Consider the following 20000-nt stretch of genomic DNA (forward strand, 5'->3'; position numbering starts at 1 on the left):
CCCTCTCCTCTGTCGGTCCTGCGTGGCCAATAAAAGCTGTAAAAATTAAAAAAAAAAAAAAAAAAAAGGGAAAGGGAAAGGTGTGGGGGGGGGGGGGGGGAGCATTGCTTTTACCTCCCCCCAAAAATATGCATTTATAATGTTTTAAATGTTGGCAGGTCCAAAATGAATGTTGTTGTTTACATGTTACCATTTCCCCACATGGAACACACTGGTGCTCTAGTGCGACATCTACTGGAACGTTATCTATAGCAGTGTTTCCCAAAGTGGGGGTCGCGACCCCTAGATTTTTTGTAATGTCAGATAAAAAATGAAATACTCCCACTTTTCTTCTTGTGTTTTTTTAACAATAATTTGTGATGCCATCACACAAACTGGCATTTAACACTTTGAGTGCCACGGACGAGAATTCTCGTTTTTTCATGGGGGGTGAACCTCAGGCCCTCTTTTTTGTACATTTTAAAGTTAAATGCATCAATCTTTGAGAGCAAAATAAAGAGGCTAGATCTATGATGAACTTTGTGCTCAAAACACAAAATCGACTAGACTAGTGCTTCCCAATCCTCTCCTCGAAGCACCCCAGCCGTTCAATGTATTTGTTAAATTCCACCACCAGGACACCTGATTCAACTTAACAAAAGTTAACAATAAATAATGGTATTAGGAATACATTTGCCTCCTGCGTGAACTGTGCATAGCTGAATAGACTGTATTTTAATGTCGGTCATATGGTGGTACTTGGAGAGCCAGCTACGTTCTCAGGTGGTACTTGGTGTAAAAAGTTTGAGAACCACTGATCTATACACCTTTAATTCCCTGTAAGACCCTCGGTTGTAAAACTACAACATCACTTTTAGCTTTTAGCTATTTTTTTTTATTTAAAAAAAGGCTGTAAATGATTTATTATTATTTCTTTAGCACATTTACATAGTCAATGGGTCCTGTTGTTCAGCCTCACAATGCTATTGGATAGTAAATGTGTTTATAGGTCCCACATTCTGGCCTTTGAAGTTGATAATGTAAATTAAATTTGAGCCTCATGGTCAAAAAGGACAATTCTTCCCCACTGCCTTCTCCATATGTGCCAGCGGTCCTTAGTACCACTCACTGCATTCCCAGCCTTTTAGCAGAGATGCTTATTCATTTGAAACACCTTTTTCTAGCAAGTATGTTTGTTGTTGCCGCCATCTTTAGTGTTATGGATTATAAACACCTCATTATACAGACTGGCTCTGGTCTTGTCATGTTGTGGTTTTCTGCATTGGTTGTCAGCGTCGTTTACTCTCATTCAACCCGATGAGCCATTGGCCTGCTGCTAACAGTGTCTGTAGGATCTAATGCGAAACAATGCTAACAAACCTTCTTTAGCGTAGCTGGAGACTATTATTGTCCCTTAACCCTTACACTACCACACTACAGAAGGTGAACCCTTCCACTACCACAGACACCTTTCACTACCACACTGTAGTGTGGTAGTGAAAGGGTTAACCTTCTGTAGTGTGGTTGTGAAAGGGTTAACCCGTTGCCATGTGGCAGTGAAAGGGTTAACCTTCTGTATCGTCACAGTGAAAGGGTTAACCATTTTTGGTAGTGAAAGGGTTCATGTGAAATAAAAATTCCAAACTTGAGATTTGAGAAAGACAAAGATCCAAGGTATCCCTTTTTAAATATGTGTCTGCCGTCTTGGATTGGGTTACTTGCCTCTTCTCTCTGGAGTCAGACGTCAGCTGCGGTGTTTTTATGTGGTCAGGATCCGGAACCTGGGGTCAGAGGTCAGCCTGATAGAAGACCTGATGGACCCCTGTGTGCAGCACGGAGAGCACGGCATCATGTTCACCACACTGAAGGTAACACACACACACACACACACTAGGGCTGCTCGGAAATTATTTTGATTGATATAGAATGCACGATTATTAAATGCGATTACTCATTGATTTGAGTGAGAATTAGTTTTACCTTTCTTCTGACTTTTCTGTCATCTTCTACAAGTTACCAAAGACACAATCCGAAACTAGTGTTTGGGCTGGGGGCATGTTTTTTAGGGGACGTGAGTTTGATAATCTATAAATAAAATATTTGATCTGATTAATCGCATTGTCCATAGTTAACTTGTGATTAATCGCAAATCGCATATCTGTTCTAAATCTACCTTAAACTGATCTTTTTCAAGTCTCTGTCTCTATAAATACTGTTTATCTCTCTACTTCCCTCTCTGTCTCTATAAATACTGTTTATATATCTCCATTCCTCTGTCTATAAATACTGTTTATATCTCTCCTTCCCTCTCTGTCTCTATAAATACTGTTTATATCTCTCCTTCCCTCTTTGTCTCTATAAATACTGTTTATATATCTCCTTCCCTCTCTGTCTCTATAAATACTGTTTATCTTTTTCCTTCCCTCTCTCTCTCTTTCTCTGTCTCTATAAATACTGTTTATCTCTCTCCTTCCCTCTCTCTCTATCTCTCTATAAATACTGTTTATCTCTCCTTCCCCCCCCCTCTCTCTCTCTCTCTCTCTCTCTCTCTCTCTCTCTCTCTCTCTCTCTCTCTCTCTCTCTCTCTCTATAAATACTGTTTATATCTCTCCTTCCCTCTTTGTCTCTATAAATACTGTTTATATATCTCCTTCCCTCTCTGTCTCTATAAATACTGTTTATCTTTTTCCTTCCCTCTCTCTCTCTTTCTCTGTCTCTATAAATACTGTTTATCTCTCTCCTTCCCTCTCTCTCTATCTCTCTATAAATACTGTTTATCTCTCCTTCCCTCTCTCTCTCTCTCTCTCTCTCTCTCTCTCTCTCTCTCTCTCTCTCTCTCTCTCTCTCTCTCTCTCTCTATAAATACTGTTTATATATCTCCTTCCCTCTCTGTCTCTATAAATACTGTTTATCTCTCTCCTTCCCTCTCTCTATCTCTCTATAAATACTGTTTATATATCTCTATCCCTCTCTGTCTCTATAAATACTGTTTATATATCTCCTTCCCTGTCTCTATAAATACTGTTTATATATCTCCTTCTCTCTTTCTATAATACTGTTTATATATCTCCTTCCCTCTCTCTCTCTATAAATACTGTTTATCTCTCTCCTTCCCTCTCTCTCTCTATAAATACTGTTTATATATCTCCTTCCCTCTCTGTCTCTATAAATACTGTTTATATATCAAGATACAAGAGTTTTATTTGTCACGGCATACAGGTATACAGTGAAATGCGGGGGGTCTTGCCCGCAACGATGTGCATAATACAATAGTAATAATATATAATAAGAATCCAACCAATAGAGCGACATTGTGCAATAAACAAGTAAACAAAGTAGGGCATATCGGTATCTGTACATGAGTTATTTACAGAGCATGGTAGGACATGCTAGGTCCTGTGGTAGTGCAGTACACTGTTAGCTACGGATGAGGCACTGGGTCTTTATGTACACTGCTATACAACGCTATATTATACAATCTCAAGTTATACTATACTATTCTTAAAGTGACCTTTCCTTCTGTAAAGTGTCCATAAGTGTGAGTGTGTGCAGCATGAGTGTGTGTGTGCTCATGTTAAAGTGGCTGCTAGTGTGTGTGTTGTGTGTGTGCTCATGTGTGCTTGTGCGTGGAGAGTTCAGTGTTCAAGGCTCTGATGGCCTGGGGGAAGAAGCTGAGCCGAAGTCTCTCTGTCCTCGTTACTGGTGTTCGCAGGCGTTTGCCTGACCGCAGCAGCATGAAACAGCAGCAAGGCTGTTGTTGGGGTGGTGAGGGTCTTTCATTATCCTGCAGGCTCTGGATTTGCACCTCTTGTTGTATAGGACCTGCAGGGTTGGTAGTGCAATACCCGTGGTACGCTCGGCTGAGCGCACCACTCTCTCTAGGGCCTTCTTGTCCTGTGCCGTGCTGTTGCCATACCAGGCAGTGATGTTTCCAGTCAAGATGCTCTCTACAGCTCCGGAGTAGAAGGACTGGAGTATCTTCCCAGATACTCTGAACTTCCTTAACTGTCTCAGGTGGTAGAGGCGCTTTTCGCCTTTTTTACGACTGAGTCTATGTGTGTTGTCCATGTCAGGTCCTCTGAGATGTGGACCCCCAGGTACTTGAAGCTGCTCACCCTGTCCACGGTAGCCCCGTTTATCCTCAGTGGTGTGTGTGTCTCCTGCTGTCTCCTCCTAAAATCCACAATCGGCTCCTTGGTTTTACCAATGTTCAGGAGCAGGCTGTTGTCCTGGCACCAGCGTTCCAGTACCTCAACCTCCTCCCGGTAGGCCTTCACGTCGTTGTCCGAGATCAGCCCCACCACCACTGTGTCGTCCGCAAACTTCACTATGGAGTTGGAGCTGAACTTGGCCACAGTCGTGTGTGTATAGTGAGTACAGCAGGGGGCTCAGAACACAGCCCTGGGGGGACCCGATGCTCATGGTGATGGTGTTGGAGGTCTGACCCCCCACCCTGACCGCCTGTGGCCTTTCGCTCAGAAAGTCCAGTATCCAGGCGCTCAGAGCGGAGCTCAGACCCAGCTCGATCAGCTTGTCCACCAGTCTGGTGGGGACTATGGTGTATGCAAATTGCATAGGGTCCATATCACTGGGGAGGGAGGCACAAATGTGATCCTTGACCAGCCTCTCGAAACATTTCATGACCACAGAGGTGAGTGCCACCGGTCTGTAGTCATTGAGACCTGTTGGGGAGGGTTTCTTTGGTACAGGGATGATGGTAGACATCTTGAAGCAGGCAGGGACCACTGACTCCGCCAGGGATCGATTAAAAAATGGCGGTGAACACAGGGGCTAGCTGGTTAGCACAGGACTTAAGTATGTGTCCTGTTATTCCATCTGGGCCAGCAGCTTTTCTGGTGTTCACCTGCATAAATGCTCTTCTCACACTGTGTACCGACAATGATAGAGCGTCCCCGCGGTTGCCCCCCCCCTCCACAACAGCCGGCGTGCCAGTGACGTCACGAGCCGTTGAGCTAGCGGCGCCACTGTCTGCACCAAACCGAGCGTAGAAAGAGTTGAGTTTGTCTGCGTCGTCGCTCCCCATTGAGGGGGCGCTGACTTTGTAGTCAGTTATCATCCTCAGTCCCCGCCATAAGCCTCTTGTGTCATTCTGTGCCATTTGTGTCTCCATTTTGTCAGCATACGTCCGTTTTGCAAGTTTAACAGCCTTGCGCAGAGTATAGACCAGGGGTCAGCAACCTTTTTGACATGGAGTGCCTGTTTGAAATATAGTTGTAACTAGTGTGCCTCAACAATATTCCATGCGTCGTAATTTTTTTTCCTCATAATCAGGTATTTTTTATGATCATTTTTACATTATTACATCATTATTGTTATTGTTATTATTAACAATATTATTATGATGGTTGTATCAACCCTAAATCTGAGTTGGGGGGGGGGGGGATGCAATGCAGACAAACTGCTGCATACAGTGCAACCATTTCACTGACATTTGCCCATTCATTTTTGGACACATCACACACCATCGGTGTGTGTACTGTACGTGTGCTGTCATAGCTCCACCTACAGGCCTAATGGAGAACACCAGGAGAACACCAGGATGTGAATGGAGGGTGAATGTGAGGTATATCGTGTAAATAAGTTTTGATTGATCGCAAGACTACACTGTAAAAAAAAATAATAATAAGTTCCCAGAACTTAAAAATATTGAGTTCAGTTACTGTGCATTACGGTTTTCAGTTTTCAATCCATAATAAGTTAACAGAAAAATAAGTACACAACCACATTATTTCAACCTAATAAAACTATATTTATTGTCATAGTTTTAAGAACACAAGTTGACTTGGTAATACTCACATTTTGAGTAAAAAAAATTGCTTTTAACATGTGCAATGTTCAATGAAATAGAAAAATAAATAATAAAATGTGTTGATTAATCCCACTGGTCACAATGGTGACCGTAATAATGTTTTTGTTATAAGGCTCTGCAAATGTTACTGAATGATGTATTTCCAGCTAAATTGAAATAATAAACAAATAAAGGGTCTCAATTAAATATGTGGTAGTAAAAAGAACCTGTGGGAGGATTTCAACAAGATAAATGCGACAACAGTGCAAAATATTTCACTATAATATTTCAAAGCAAAAAAAAAAAAGAAAAAAAAATTATATATGTTTTTTGCCTATGCCTATGTGCCTATGCAAATGTCCCCACGTGCCTATGCAGGCACGCGTGCCTAGGGTTGCCTACCCCTGGTATAGACTGTAGCCTTATACTCCTCCATGTTTCCTGACTCTCTGCCCAGGTTGTGACTCTCTGTCTCTATAAATACTGTTTATATATCTCCTTCCCTCTCTGTCTCTATAAATACTGTTTATATATCTCCTTACCTCTCTGTCTATAAATACTGTTTATATATCTCCTTCCCTCTCTGTCTATAAATACTGTTTATATATATCTCTCTGTCTCTATAAATACTGTTTATATATCTCCTTCCCTCTCTGTCTCTATACATACTGTTTACTGTATATCCCTCTCTATCTCTCTCCCTCCCTTTCTCTGTCTCTCTATATATATAAATACTGTTTCTCTCTCTCTCTCTCTCTCTCTCTCTCTCTCTCTCTCTCTCTCTCTCTCTCTCTCTCTCTCTCTCTCTCTCTCTCTCTCTATCACTAGGCATGCTATTACCAGATCCAACATGAGAAGATCACTTAAGGAAGGCGGATCTTACTCCTCAGTGATCCGCAGGCTCCTGCCCGCCCCGCCCCTCATCCCCCCCCACCCCCAAGTGCTGGTGGCAGCCAATGGCAGGGCTGGAGTAGGACGGCTTCTGGGATGATGGATATGTCTAGTGGCCAATGGGAGTAGGAGGAGTAAGAGGAGGAGGAGGAGGAGGAGGAGGAGGATGAGGATCACAGTAACAGGTTGCTAATGGCTCCATCTGCTGCTGCTACAGACTCCACACACACACACACACACACACACACACACACACACACACACACACTCACACACACACTCAGTGACTCTGCTGGAGACTTTGACTTGTGTTTCCTCTTGCTGTTGTTCTGCCAGAGATACGCCTTTTAATTACTGTGTGTTTTACGGAACGATGTAGAAGCGCTGAGGAGGCGAGTCGCTTCTACACCGCAGTCTTTGCCAGTTTACCTCCTAAAATGAAGGAACGTCCTGATTACGGGGCTCTTGGGAAGAGGAACTGCTTGAGTTTGATTTCGGTGTCTTTCCAGTAATGACGGTTTTATTTTCACATGTAAACTGACGTCAGGCCCGGAGGCAGGAGACGGGACCGCAGCCTCCGACATGGAGGACATTTTGTCAAGATCCAACTGTGAAAATTCAGAATTTTCTTTTTTAATACTCTCTCTCTCACATACACGCACACGCACACACACACACACGTTTACTTAACATACTGTTTCCAGAACAGGAACGGTTCCTTCAAGACTTTCGGCTGACCTAAAAAGAAAAGAAAAGCTACATCACATTGATGTGGAGACTGACGTGAAACAAAAGGACGTGACGTCAGCGCGAACGGACGCTCCGGCTGCTGCACTCTGACGCGCCGGGATGCCTCTGAGTATTCATGTGGAGGCTGCGCTCGATCTCAGACACTAACACAGCTCCCACTACCTTATTGACTGAAAAGCAACAATTCAACTAGCGCTGGGCGATTAACCGATCATGAAAACAAGATAATTGAGATAAAGTGATTATTGCACCGCATGCCGTGTTGCTCTCATTTCGTCTCATGTCGTAAACGCAGCACATCCTTCCTTCAACCCCCCCAAACCCAACAAATTCTCAATCGAATCAATGAATAATCGTGATTTCAATATCAATCAAAAGTAATCGTGATTATGATTTTTGCCCATAATCGAGCAGCCCTAGTTCCAACCCAACTAGATTGGTCAGATTGGGTTGAAACGTTGGTTTTCAGTCAAAGCATTGGGAGGCGTGATCCAGCGTGCGTTTATATCTCATGTTTCCCTCTGTCTTCATGTTGCTGAGTGGGTCCCTGGGCCTGCTACTGTAGCTGACGGCACATACAGGCTGTTTTCTACCGATGGTCGTTGTGTTATGGTCAGTGTGGGAAATGATTAAGGGAAAGTTTCTGATGAATTTGTGAATCTGTCTTGACACTCGTGGCCCAGCGGAGGAGAGAGTTTGTTCCCTGGTGTTTGTTTTAAGTCTTCCCTGAGCGCCCGGAGGCACCGTTCCCTACTGACGAGACATAAAGGACAGCGTTTGTGCCCCCCCCCCCCCAAAAAACAATGACAGCCGGTTCTAGGCGGTTTGAACCGTGTCGCAGTGTTAACCCAATGAAGCCGGTGGGTTTAAGATCGGTTTCTCAGCCACGTTTTCAGTATTAACCATATATGGGCCGAGCAGGAAGGGCTTCTCGTGGTACCTCTCTGTGGCTGGTCTCTCTTTTACCAACCCATTAAAGACCTCGGAGCTCTGACCGCAGACCAGAAGGAAACGGTTAACTGTTGAATGTCCTCCTTTTTAGTTTTGCCTTCATTGACAAAGGTCGTCTTGACTGTAGGACTGGGTTTCTCCCCCCAAGTATCTTAAGGACTGACGTTTGTGTTTCTCTCATTGACATTCGGTTGAAGCACAGCAGCGGCGATACCGCTTCAACGCTTTGGGGGAAACCTCCAGGTTGTGCTCAAATGTTTACTCAATGGAGTTGGGCGTGTTTGTGTTCATATCTACTAGTATCTATCTATGGTATGTCATCAGCCTGTTCCTGTTCATATTTTTTATTTTTTTTTGTTTTATGATTTTCACACTACAAGTTATTTCTGCACAATTCTACCCACCTGCCTTGCATCCTAACTACACTCATATCTTCATTAGAGGCAAAGAGATCAATGTTAGCCAAGCCATTTTCTTAATGGTAAGATTCATCTATTCAACAAGACGAATCGATTTGTCGACGGAAGTCCTCAAGACTTGTCGAGTCGCCCGATTATTTAGTTTGTGGAGGACAGCCGTAATCTACAGTCCAGTGTCGGGTGCTGGTGAGGTCATTCAGACTCTTCCGATGGTAATCATAGCTAATCCAGACGGGGATGATAACATGTCACTCGACTGTTAAATCCACAAATGACACACGCTGTTGGATATTGTTTCTTATTTATACTGTATGGTGGCACACGCATGCCACATAATATACTGTATGGTGGCACATGCATGCCACATCATATCGACATGGTTTATACTAGGAGTGTACTGGTATACTCTCACTGTTCATACTCAAACATAGATTGGCAATTGAAGCCCTCCTCCCGATACCTTTCACCCAATTCCATTCGGTACCAATTTTCGATTCGATTCCATTATGGATTAATTTAGGCTTGACGGCATTTGATAATTTTGGTAAAAACGTGTTTCCGTAGCAGTTCGGCATAAACGCGGCGCCAGGCGAACTACAGACGCGCTAGAATATAAAAAAAAAATTCTGAAAATCTTCACATTTAAAGGCCCTATTAATGATATGCGCTTCAGCGGAATATGAAACCCTGTACGGCGCGGAGGGGGAAGCGTCTACTGTGCGTCGGCTCTTTGAAGTGAGTGGAAGTCGGACTGAAATGACAAAAAACTGCTGGCTGTGCCAAGTCGAGGCGTTTTCCGAGAGCGTGTGGAATTTTGAAAACGAACGTCTGATCGAAAACATCCGAACTCACGTCACCTTCGCGCGGGAGAAGCACTCTGTTTCCGAGAAACGAGAGGAATCGATGGAACGATACGTCGTGGTATTAAAAACAGCGTGGATCGTGGTGTGTGCGTCAAGATGTGTCCGGTGACGCCACAAGGAACCTATAAAAGAAGGAAGGGTCATCACGTCACCGTCCAGAGTCAAGAGTCCGTTCGGCCGACGTTGAGTTGAATGGGATCAGCCGTCTCCTCGTTTACAACCTAATCATTTAAACGGATCATTACCTCGGATGTCAGAATCATCTGCAATCTGTCGCCTCGTTAACTAACTAACGTTTGATATATTGGTTGATGGATATTTCCGCAGATTGTATTGTAAAAGCTTGTATATTTTAAATTGTAATATAGGCTTCAATAGAACTGGCACCAAAGTCTGGCACCAAGCCGACCATAGAACGCTGGTGTTCTGACATCATTCCTTCTTCTTTCTTCATTGATAGTTTCCCTGTGACACCAGTGTTGCAGGTACAAGACCCCCTGCTAGAACTGTGGCCACGTGTGCCTCTCTGTTTACACAAAAGAAGAAAACTTTAATGAAAAATTAGACATTGAAGCAATATTGATATTTGTCACTTCGACCAGTGTACTGGTGTCTTAACACATTGGGTGCCACGCCCCTTCCGGGAAGTGCATCTGGCCTTGCTGTCCATTAACCCCATGTAAACGCTCACATTGTTTGTAGAGCTAAACCTATATTTAATATTATAGCTATGGATCTAATAACACTGTCGATTGTTAGTGAGTTGCTTCTGGTCAACATGCAAAAAACAGATTATTTTTTCATCCGTACATTTCCGTTTTATACCGTTTTGAATATGAATAGTTTGGGTGATTCTTAGTAATCCCAGGAAAAAGACGCGATAATAGCGTTTTAGTGGAATCCACTTATCACGTTGTCATTTTTCGCCTGATTATCGAATCTTCCTGAAATCAATGCTAGATTATCGTTATTATCCTTCCTCATGCACCCATGAAATGGGGCTTGTAGCAGGGCGCTCGCCCCCCCCCCCCCCCCCCCCACCGCAGCCAACGGTAAAAAGCACAACACATTCCACACAGATAGCTTCGATCGCAGGAGAAAGAAATATTAGATCAACGCAAGATTTGATATATAGTGTTCTTACCTTGTCTCTGATGTAATGCAAAAAAAAGTATCCAATTATCTGATCGCCATTTGAAGTACTGGGCGCAGGAGTCCGTGCCACGTTATTTGGCATTGCATATGAACGAGGGGGGGGGGGGCAGCCTCGTAGATGTATGATGGTGACCGCTTGGCTCGCCGGAGTATTTAAACCCTGCCCCGCACGACTCAGCTCGGCCCAGATAACAAACCACATCATTTCTAATGGAGTGCAGTAGCTGCCACAAGGCGGTAGGCGGCGGTATTGACCGTCTGCAATCACAGACACACTCAGAACAGCATGCACAAAGTGCCCCGCTGAATTATGAATGGCAATAGCGAATAAAAGAAATACCGTGAGAAAAACGTAGATCTACGTTTCCAGCACTCAACCGTCTGGCCACAGAAACGTAGATCTACATGAGCGGCACCCAAAGTGTTAAGAGTTATATTGCATTTATAGCTTGTCTTCTGCCAAGGCAATCATTCCCAGGAAAAGTGTTGTTTCTTAACCTTCTGTATTGTCGCCATGAAAGGGTTAACCCTTTGGTAGTGTGGCAGTGAAAGGGTTAAAGGACCCAGATGAGATTTATTTGAGTATTTCCTTTGCTCCTCGCCGCGGCACCCGGGTTCGTCTGAAGACATTTCACTACTGTTGCCATGGGAGCCACCGACAGGAGGCCCGGCTGACTGAGTTTAAAGGAACATTCCACCAAGAAAATAAAGATGATCTCACAGATATCCCAAAATGATAAATTGTCTTGTACAAACTATATTTTTTATTCGAGAGGTATTGAATCCACAAAGTATTAAATGCAACTATGTGAGATGATGAAAATGAATATCAAGGCGGTAGTAATTTATTAACAATTTCTGCAAATGCACATGCAAAGGTCTTGCAGCTTTTTTCCTCCATAATATTCATAATTTCACATGGCTTTAAAGGACCATACCAGTTTGACTTAATAATTTTTTTAACCAGTGTTCTGTTTGTACTGTAGGTGTATACAGTGTGTGTTTTGGCTGATTTGAAGTCATTTATAATCTTACTAAACCGCCATTGGTGTTCTAAAGGGGTGTAAAATACTCCATGAGACATTATCTTCGCTACACTTCAGTTGGTTGTGCTTGTCGCGGTGGCTGTGTGTATTAACCCTTTCACTTCCACACTACCAAATGGTTAACCCTTTCACTACCACACTACACGTAGTGAAAGGTTAACCTTCTGTAGTGTGGTAGTGAAAGGGTTAATAGCTGTCGCTATTATTATGAGTCGCACAGTAATTATTAGTGAAGATAAACGGTGCAGTGATCTTCTAAATCACCTACACCTAGCAGAGTGTCATGGAGCACATTTTAAACCCTTTCAACATCAATAGCCGTGTGAAAGGTATAGGCTGAGATCTACCATAACATACACTTTATACACCTATGTACTCAATGATTTGTTAAAGACCAATCTCTGGTAATCAAAATTAGACTGGTATGGCCTTTTAATACTTCCTGGACTATGTGACATCACAATGACAATCACACATCCCTCCATCTCTTTACTCAATAACTCTAAAACCAAATCATTTTGTGCAATGATGTTTTTGGGAATATGTGTGATATTATGGGCATAATAAATCAACTTATTTTGGTGGTGTGTTCCTTTAACCATGCCCTAAAGGACATGAGGTGCTCCGATCAACAGAATAGTGTTCTTAGGTTCTTAGGTTATTTGTGGCGGGTCACGTTAGGGCAGATCCAGTAAGATCCACAGTTGAACTGCGAAAAAAAATATGCGCTTGAAGCACACAAAAAAAAATAGCTTTTAACATTATTATGTCGGGTCAGGATGTCCGTTTGCGGTGGATCTCGATATCGGTGGCGTAACGCCACAAACAAGTGGGAACCGCCGGAGTACGACAGCTCTGTAAACGAGGTGGTAGGCGGTCGTTGGACACAGTGAGGTCAGATAACGGGTTCCCTGACCCAAACACGTCAACAAAACACCCTTTTCCAAACACGTTTCTAATCTAGGTCCTTTTTGTGATTTCATTTCAGTCAAAGGTTAGTGTGGAACGTCTACCCGATCCACGCATTCAGGGGGAGAGAATCTCCTGTGTGACAATGTTATGTTGAACGGATTAAATTAAACGTTTTCTTTTTTGTAAGATGAGTCGTTGTGTCGTGTTCAGGTTGGGTTCATGTATAATTCTTATTGCAACTGACATTCTAGCATTGGACATGGTGAGTATTCTCTGCCAATGGACTGTTGTGTTTTTGTTTGTTTTCACAGCCGGCAGCCATGTGCGTGGCTTTTACATGTTGTCAAATGTAAATATTGTGTCTTAAAATAATAACCAGTGGCAATAAAGTAATTTGATGAACAGTGAATACAATGCATATTATATATTTGCTGACATTCGCTGGCCTTTGTCCTCATAACAGTTTAATTTGATTTAAAACATTCTTCTGTCGCTTTTACATTAGTGTTTTGAATGGAAATGGATGTGTTTTGGGACTTTAGTAAATTTGTTTGCACCTATACGTACATCAGACTAGACCAGGGGTCAGCAACCTTAGGCACGCGGTCTCTTAACCAATGGCACGCTAGCAAGTGTGTAAGAGAGGAACCTTTTTGTAAATGTTGTCCTCTCCATGCCGAGTTACCTCTTTCACAGCCATTGGCAGTTGCACAGCCTGTTATTTATGGTAGTTTGACTGATATCCCAGGGATATGTCAGGTTCAGAGCCAATCAGAAGGGTCCGTCTGTTTGCGGAACATTGAGTGTTAAATGTCATTTTGAGACCAAACATGAAAAAACTTTAAAGGATGAGGCTGAATGTGCAAGCAAGCATCTCATAAAGATGGCAGCATTCTTGTATAGTGCTCTCATATAAGTAATAGAGGAAAATGGTAATTAAAACTATTGCTATGCACGTTGCCTATATGGATGGAATAGAATTACAGATCTGTTGGAGATTTATATTTTGATGTGTCATAATTTAACCTAATGTTAACCTTAATGTTGATATGGCACACTGATTAACAAGAATAATGTTAACCCTTTCACTACCACACTACAGAAGGTTAACTTTTTTTTTAAAGGTTTTTGTTTTAACACAAAATAAATCATCTTGAGCTACAGTACAGTGCTCAATATGGTCTATTAAATGTATAATTTTCCAGATTATTTGCAGATGATAGTGATTTTGCCTCGTTGTGACTAAGGAGAATATTGCTTGCAGCCCCCCCCCCCCCCCCCCCAACCTAGTCCTCAGTTAATGGCCTTTCCTGCTGCCCAGCTGTCAGCTGCAGCTCAGCCCTTTAATTACACTGTAGGGTTTGGTTATCAACCCCCCTCTCTCTCCAGGACGTAGTAGTAGAGTCTAAGTAGACAGTGCGTCGTCAGCCTCTCTCTCTCTCTCACCTCTCTCTCTCACCTCTCTCTCTCTCTCCCTTCTCTTTCTTCCCCCTCTCTCCCTCTCTTCTCTCTCTCTTGTCTCCCTCCTCTCTCTCTTTCCCTCCCTCTTTATCTCTTCTCTATCTCCCTCTATCTCTCTCCCTTCCTTTCTCTCTCCCTCTCTCCCTTCTCTTTCTCCCCCCCCCCTCTCTCTCCCCCTTCTCTTTCTTCGCCCCTCTCTCTCTCTCTGCCTCTCTTTCTCCCCTCTCTCTTTCTCTCTTTCTTCCCCCCTCTCAATCTGCGTGTGTTTAAAATCAGAGAGAGTTAAGAAGCTTTGGTCAGCCGGTGGCAAGAACACACGCTTCCAGGGGGGCGAGAGAGAGAGAGAGAGGTAGAGAGACGGAGAGAGAGGGTGAGAGAGAGACACAGAGAGAGAGACAGAGAGATAGACACAGAGAGAGAGAGAGAGAGGGAGGAGAGAGAGGCAGAGAGAGAGAGTGAGGCAGAGAGGGGGAAAGAGGGAGGCAGCTCACTTGCCTTGGGATTAATTAAATGGGATGAAGAGGGATTACTCTCTCCCTCCCGGCCCCCACACAGTGAACACACGGAGCTCGCCTCTCTAGCCCCGACCGGCAGCCAGCCTGCCTCTGGGGAGGCGGCAACACTCTGTTCTGCACCCATATCCATGGTCGACCCTCGGGATCTGGACTGCTAAGGCTTCGCTCTCCTTCCCAGGAGGGACTTTGGACGAGGAGAGGTAAGGCCAAGTTATTGTTTATGAAGTATTTCATTCAGAGAGCGGGTAGGGGGAGTGGGGGGGGGGGGGGGGTTGTCTGAGCTGGACACCAGCCAAGTGGGAGGAGCAAGTTATAAAATAAAATATTCCTTTATTGATCCCCTTGGGGAAATTCAGGCATCATAGCAGGAGGGCGAGGGGAGGTACAGGTAGTTAAAAAAGCAGTGTAAACAATATAACAAATCAATATAACTAACTAACTGAAATATACAGTATTCACATAAGGTGAATACTGTATATTTCAGTTAGTTAGTTAGTTAGTTAATTATATTGATAACCACAGAGAGACTTTGCTATAACTACATCCATAAATACACTTTTTCTCTTTTTACTGATGTTTTTGATTAGGTGCAGACGTGATCAGTAGGTTACAGTTGTTTTACGAGATCTTAGAGTTTCTGTAAGGCCTGTAACCCCAGCGGTCCACTGTGTCAGTGGCACAGTGACCCCCATCTCACAGACTCGGAAATTGCACTTGTTGTTGTTGCTGCTACGCTTATGTCAGAGTTTCACTGCCACACTGACCCCAGAGCAGACCTTACGTCAGAGCCCTCTGGAGTTGCACTGCCACACTGACTCCAGAGCAGACCTTACGTCAGAGTCCTCTGGAGTTGCACTGCCACACTGACTCCAGAGCAGACCTTACGTCAGAGTCCTCTGGAGTTGCACTGCCACACTGACTCCAGAGCAGACCTTACGTCAGAGTCCTCTGGAGTTGCACTGCCACACTGACTCCAGAGCAGACCTTACGTCAGAGCCCTCTGGAGTTGCACTGCCACACTGACTCCAGAGCAGACCTTACGTCAGAGTCCTCTGGAGTTGCACTGCCACACTGACTCCAGAGCAGTCCTTACGTCAGAGCCCTCTGGAGTTGCACTGACTATCCTAGAATGTCAAAAGAATGCTTATTTTGTGTAAAAGATTTTTAGGAACCATTAAGTGAATATAATATCTATATTAAACGGGTAACCTGCTTCAAACATGTATTTTTAAATTGCACTCTGACCCTTAGCAAGAAAACTTTAGATTCAAGAATGTATGGAAAAATCACATGTTCTCTCTTATTTTTATCGTGCAATATTTCTTTATTATATTATTATACTATTCCTTTACTCCATTTACGATAAATCAGCTTACTAGGCGTAAGCGCTCTAGTGTACAGAGAGCATGTTTTGGAACCAACTTTCTCATAACAGTTTACTACGGACCCCGGGTCCTGCTGGCAGGTGCAGCTTAATCAGTATTCATCCCAGGCTGTTTTCCCCACGAGAACTACCTCTGTATGCAAACCTTGTGTCCTGACTGTATAAACCTGGGTGTGACCCAACACGTGGGTCTCACTTCCTTAGAGACTGTGATGTGTATCATGTGTCTCTGAGAACTTCTGTGTCACAGAATAAACCTTTTTCTTTTCTATCCATTGACTCTATCTCAATGTCTCTTAAGCTCGCCGGACTTGATAAAACAACATTTCCGCACCAAACCTATTTTTAAAAAAATATTATTATTATAGTTAAAAAAAAATATATATTACATTTCAACCCCCTGATCTGTACAACAAGGCCCTGTTCCCTCATAGAATTTAGAAGCCCATATTCCCAACCTATAATATATATATAATATAATATATCCTCTGTGTCATCTCTCTCATCAGTGGTGCGTTGCTCGGTGCGGCCGGCGGCGTTACAGTCAGTGTAGTCTGCGTGGTGGAGTCTGCCGTGGCTGAGGTGACCATGAGGCAGGCGGTGGAGGCCCAGGTGCTGACCTCTCACACCCAACTAGGAGAACACGGTCAGTAGGGTGGAATGCACTCTGTCCCATTTAGCCTGTGTGTGTGTGGTGTGTGTGTGCGCACGCCCACTCAGCCATACATTCCACTAATCCTGTGTCGTGTATGTTTATCATTATCTGTGTCCCTGCTTGTGTGTGTGTGTGTGTTCTAGGCCTGCGTCACATTCTGACAGATGTGATCGAGGAGGTGCGGAAGTCGATCCATAAGGGCATCAGCGGGGCGGAGCTCCTCTACAGTCTCCTCAACGCCCCCTGGCTCCAGTCACTTCTTAAGGTTTGACCCAGTAATATTGACTTCCGTAAACCAGTTTTAAAGTATGTTTACGGTAGGAGTTTATGTTTATTCGGATCCCCATTAGTCATCATCAACGTGTTGACTATTCTTCCTGGGGTCCTCACAGATATACACATACAAATATGAAACATTCAGTGTAAATCAGTCATATATCACATACATAATCAATAGAAAATAAAACAAAAGGTCATAGGTGAATCCATTTCACCATACCTTTAAAGAAAAAAACACAAAGTAAACGGAAGAAGTTTGGATAACACTACACTCATGCATGACATATATTGATTTCCTTCTGGATTATGGCTCCTTTAAGTTTCTTTTTTAAACTGTCCTTGTTTTCCGTCCGTATGATATGTGATATTATGGCTCTATACATTGCAGTTTTCTTTAGAGCGTTGGTTCTAGGCAGAGGTAGGTAGTAACCTTAGACAATCTTACTACGGTAGGAGTGACTAACTTTATTTTACTTTAGACAAGTTTACTACGGTAGGAGTGACTAACTTTAGACAAGTTTACTACGGTAGGAGTGACTAACTTTAGACAAGTTTACTACGGTAGGAGTGACTAACTTTAGACAAGTTTATTACGGTAGGAGTGACTAACTTTAGACAAGTTTACTACGGTAGGAGTGACTAACTTTAGACAAGTTTATTACGGTAGGAGTGACTAACTTTAGACAAGTTTACTACGGTAGGAGTGACTAACTTTAGACAAGTTTATTACGGTAGGAGTGACTAACTTTAGACAAGTTTACTACGGTAGGAGTGACTAACTTTAGACAAGTTTATTACGGTAGGAGTGACTAACTTTAGACAAGTTTACGGTAGGAGTGACTAACTTTAGACAAGTTTATTACGGTAGGAGTGACTAACTTTAGACAAGTTTACGGTAGGAGTGACTAACTTTAGACAAGTTTACGGTAGGAGTGACTAACTTTAGACAAGTTTATGGTAGGAGGGACTAACCTTAGACAAGTGTATTACGGTAGGAGGGACTAACCTTAGACAAGTTTATGGTAGGAGTGACTAACTTTAGACAAGTTTATTACGGTTGGAGTGACTAACTTTAGACAAGTTTATTACGGTAGGAGGGACTAACCTTAGACAAGTTTATTACGGTAGGAGGGACTAACCTTAGACAAGTTTATTACGGTAGGAGGGACTAACCTTAGACAAGTTTATGGTAGGAGGGACTAACCTTAGACAAGTTTATTACGGTAGGAGGGACTAACCTTAGACAAGTTTATTACGGTAGGAGGGACTAACCTTAGACAAGTTTATGGTAGGAGGGACTAACCTTAGACAAGTTTATTACGGTAGGAGGGACAACCTTAGACAAGTTTATGGTAGGAGGGACTAACCTTAGACAAGTTTATTACGGTAGGAGGGACTAACCTTAGACAAGTTTATTACGGTAGGAGGGACTAACCTTAGACAAGTTTATTACGGTAGGAGGGACTAACCTTAGACAAGTTTATGGTAGGAGGGACTAACCTTAGACAAGTTTATTACGGTAGGAGGGACTAACCTTAGACAAGTTTATGGTAGGAGGGACTAACCTTAGACAAGTTTATTACGGTAGGAGGGACTAACCTTAGACAAGTTTATGGTAGGAGTGACTAACCTTAGACAAGTTTATGGTAGGAGTGACTAACTTTAGACAAGTTTATTACGGTAGGAGTGACTAACCTTAGACAAGTTTACGGTAGGAGTGACTAACCTTAGACAAGTTTACTACGGTAGGAGTGACTAATCTTAGACACGTTTATGGTAAGAGTGACCTTAGCCTAAAGGAAAACGATATAATATATCATATATATTTAAATAAATATAAATATATATACTGTATATAATCTCTATAATTTCTCTGATCTCTCTCTCTTCCCACGCAGGTGTATGAGTGTCTGCAGAGGTTCCCGAGAGACGCGTCCACACCAGCTCTCAGCTACGCGTCTGGGCTCTCCCTCCAGGTTAGCCTTGATTCACCCTCGCGTGGTGTTCAGAAATGATACAATGAATGAATGTTTTCTGTGAATAACATAAATATATATATTTTCATTGAATGCACACTGTGTACCACATTTCTACACATTTACCATATTGGCCCAGAATATAAGACTGTGTTTTTTGACGTAAAGTACGCCCTGAAAAAGAGGTTGTCTTGGGGCGGCTGGGTGGCGCAGCGGACTACAATAAGCGCTCGCCACCACCGCAGAGACTCTGGGATCGAATCCAGCTGTCAGCGGTACCTCCGGCTTGGTCAGTCGTCCCTACTAACACAATTGGCAGTGTTAGCGGGTGGGAAGCCGGTGGGGTATGTATCCTGGTCGTTGTAAACAGCGACTCCTACTGGTCGGTCGGGGTGCCTGTTCAGCAGGGAGGGGATCTGGGGGAGATAGTGTGATCCTCCCACGCGTTACACTCCCCCAAGTCCTCACTGTCAGGTGAAAAGAATTAGCATAACGACTAAATTGGGATGGGAGAAAAATACGGAAAAAAGGGGGAGAAAAAGTAGATAAAAGAGGTTGTCTTATATTCGGTGTTGTGTAGAAGGGACCATACATTTGAAGTGCTATGAATGAATGATCATTGCTTTTCCAGACACTCAAAGCGCTTTTTACAATGTAGGGTGTAAATTGCCTCCTTTATCACCACTGTGTAGCACCTAACCTTGGGCTACAGGCTCAATGGCTGCTATACACTGACACCAGGCACACATCACACCTGGCTGAAAGACGGGGATTGATATCATCCAATTAAGGGCAAGGGATGATTAGGTGGCCTTGATGTCAGAGACCTGATTGGGAATTTGTCAAGGAATGTCTATTCTTTAACACATTGGGTGCCAACGACGAGAAATCTCGTTGTTGGCCGCCATGCGTTGAGTGCCAATGACGAGAAATCTCGTTATTTAATCGTTATTTC

At 43.3% G+C, this 20000-nt stretch overlaps 2 protein-coding genes across 2 annotated transcripts in view; both read left to right on the forward strand.

Annotated features, from left to right (window-relative positions):
- Positions 1-6793, forward strand: part of als2b (alsin Rho guanine nucleotide exchange factor ALS2 b) — a 131913-nt gene extending 125120 nt beyond the window's left edge. Inside the window, exons 34-35 of the mRNA XM_084313622.1 lie at positions 1751-1847; positions 6617-6793. Coding sequence (XP_084169748.1) covers positions 1751-1847; positions 6617-6655 — 136 coding nt within the window. The 3' untranslated portion in view covers positions 6656-6793. The remainder of the gene's footprint in view (positions 1-1750; positions 1848-6616) is intronic.
- A 9930-nt stretch (positions 6794-16723) lies between these two features.
- mpp4b (MAGUK p55 scaffold protein 4b) overlaps positions 16724-20000 on the forward strand; it is a gene marked incomplete at both ends in the record, with an annotated part of 63990 nt that continues 60713 nt past the window's right edge. The window contains 3 exons of the mRNA XM_084320826.1: positions 16724-16781; positions 16934-17055; positions 18968-19045. Coding sequence (XP_084176952.1) covers positions 16724-16781; positions 16934-17055; positions 18968-19045 — 258 coding nt within the window. The remainder of the gene's footprint in view (positions 16782-16933; positions 17056-18967; positions 19046-20000) is intronic.

This window comes from Notolepis coatsorum (genome assembly GCF_963971535.1).
Source record: "Notolepis coatsorum genome assembly, chromosome: 1".
Lineage (NCBI taxonomy): Eukaryota > Metazoa > Chordata > Actinopteri > Aulopiformes > Paralepididae > Notolepis > Notolepis coatsorum.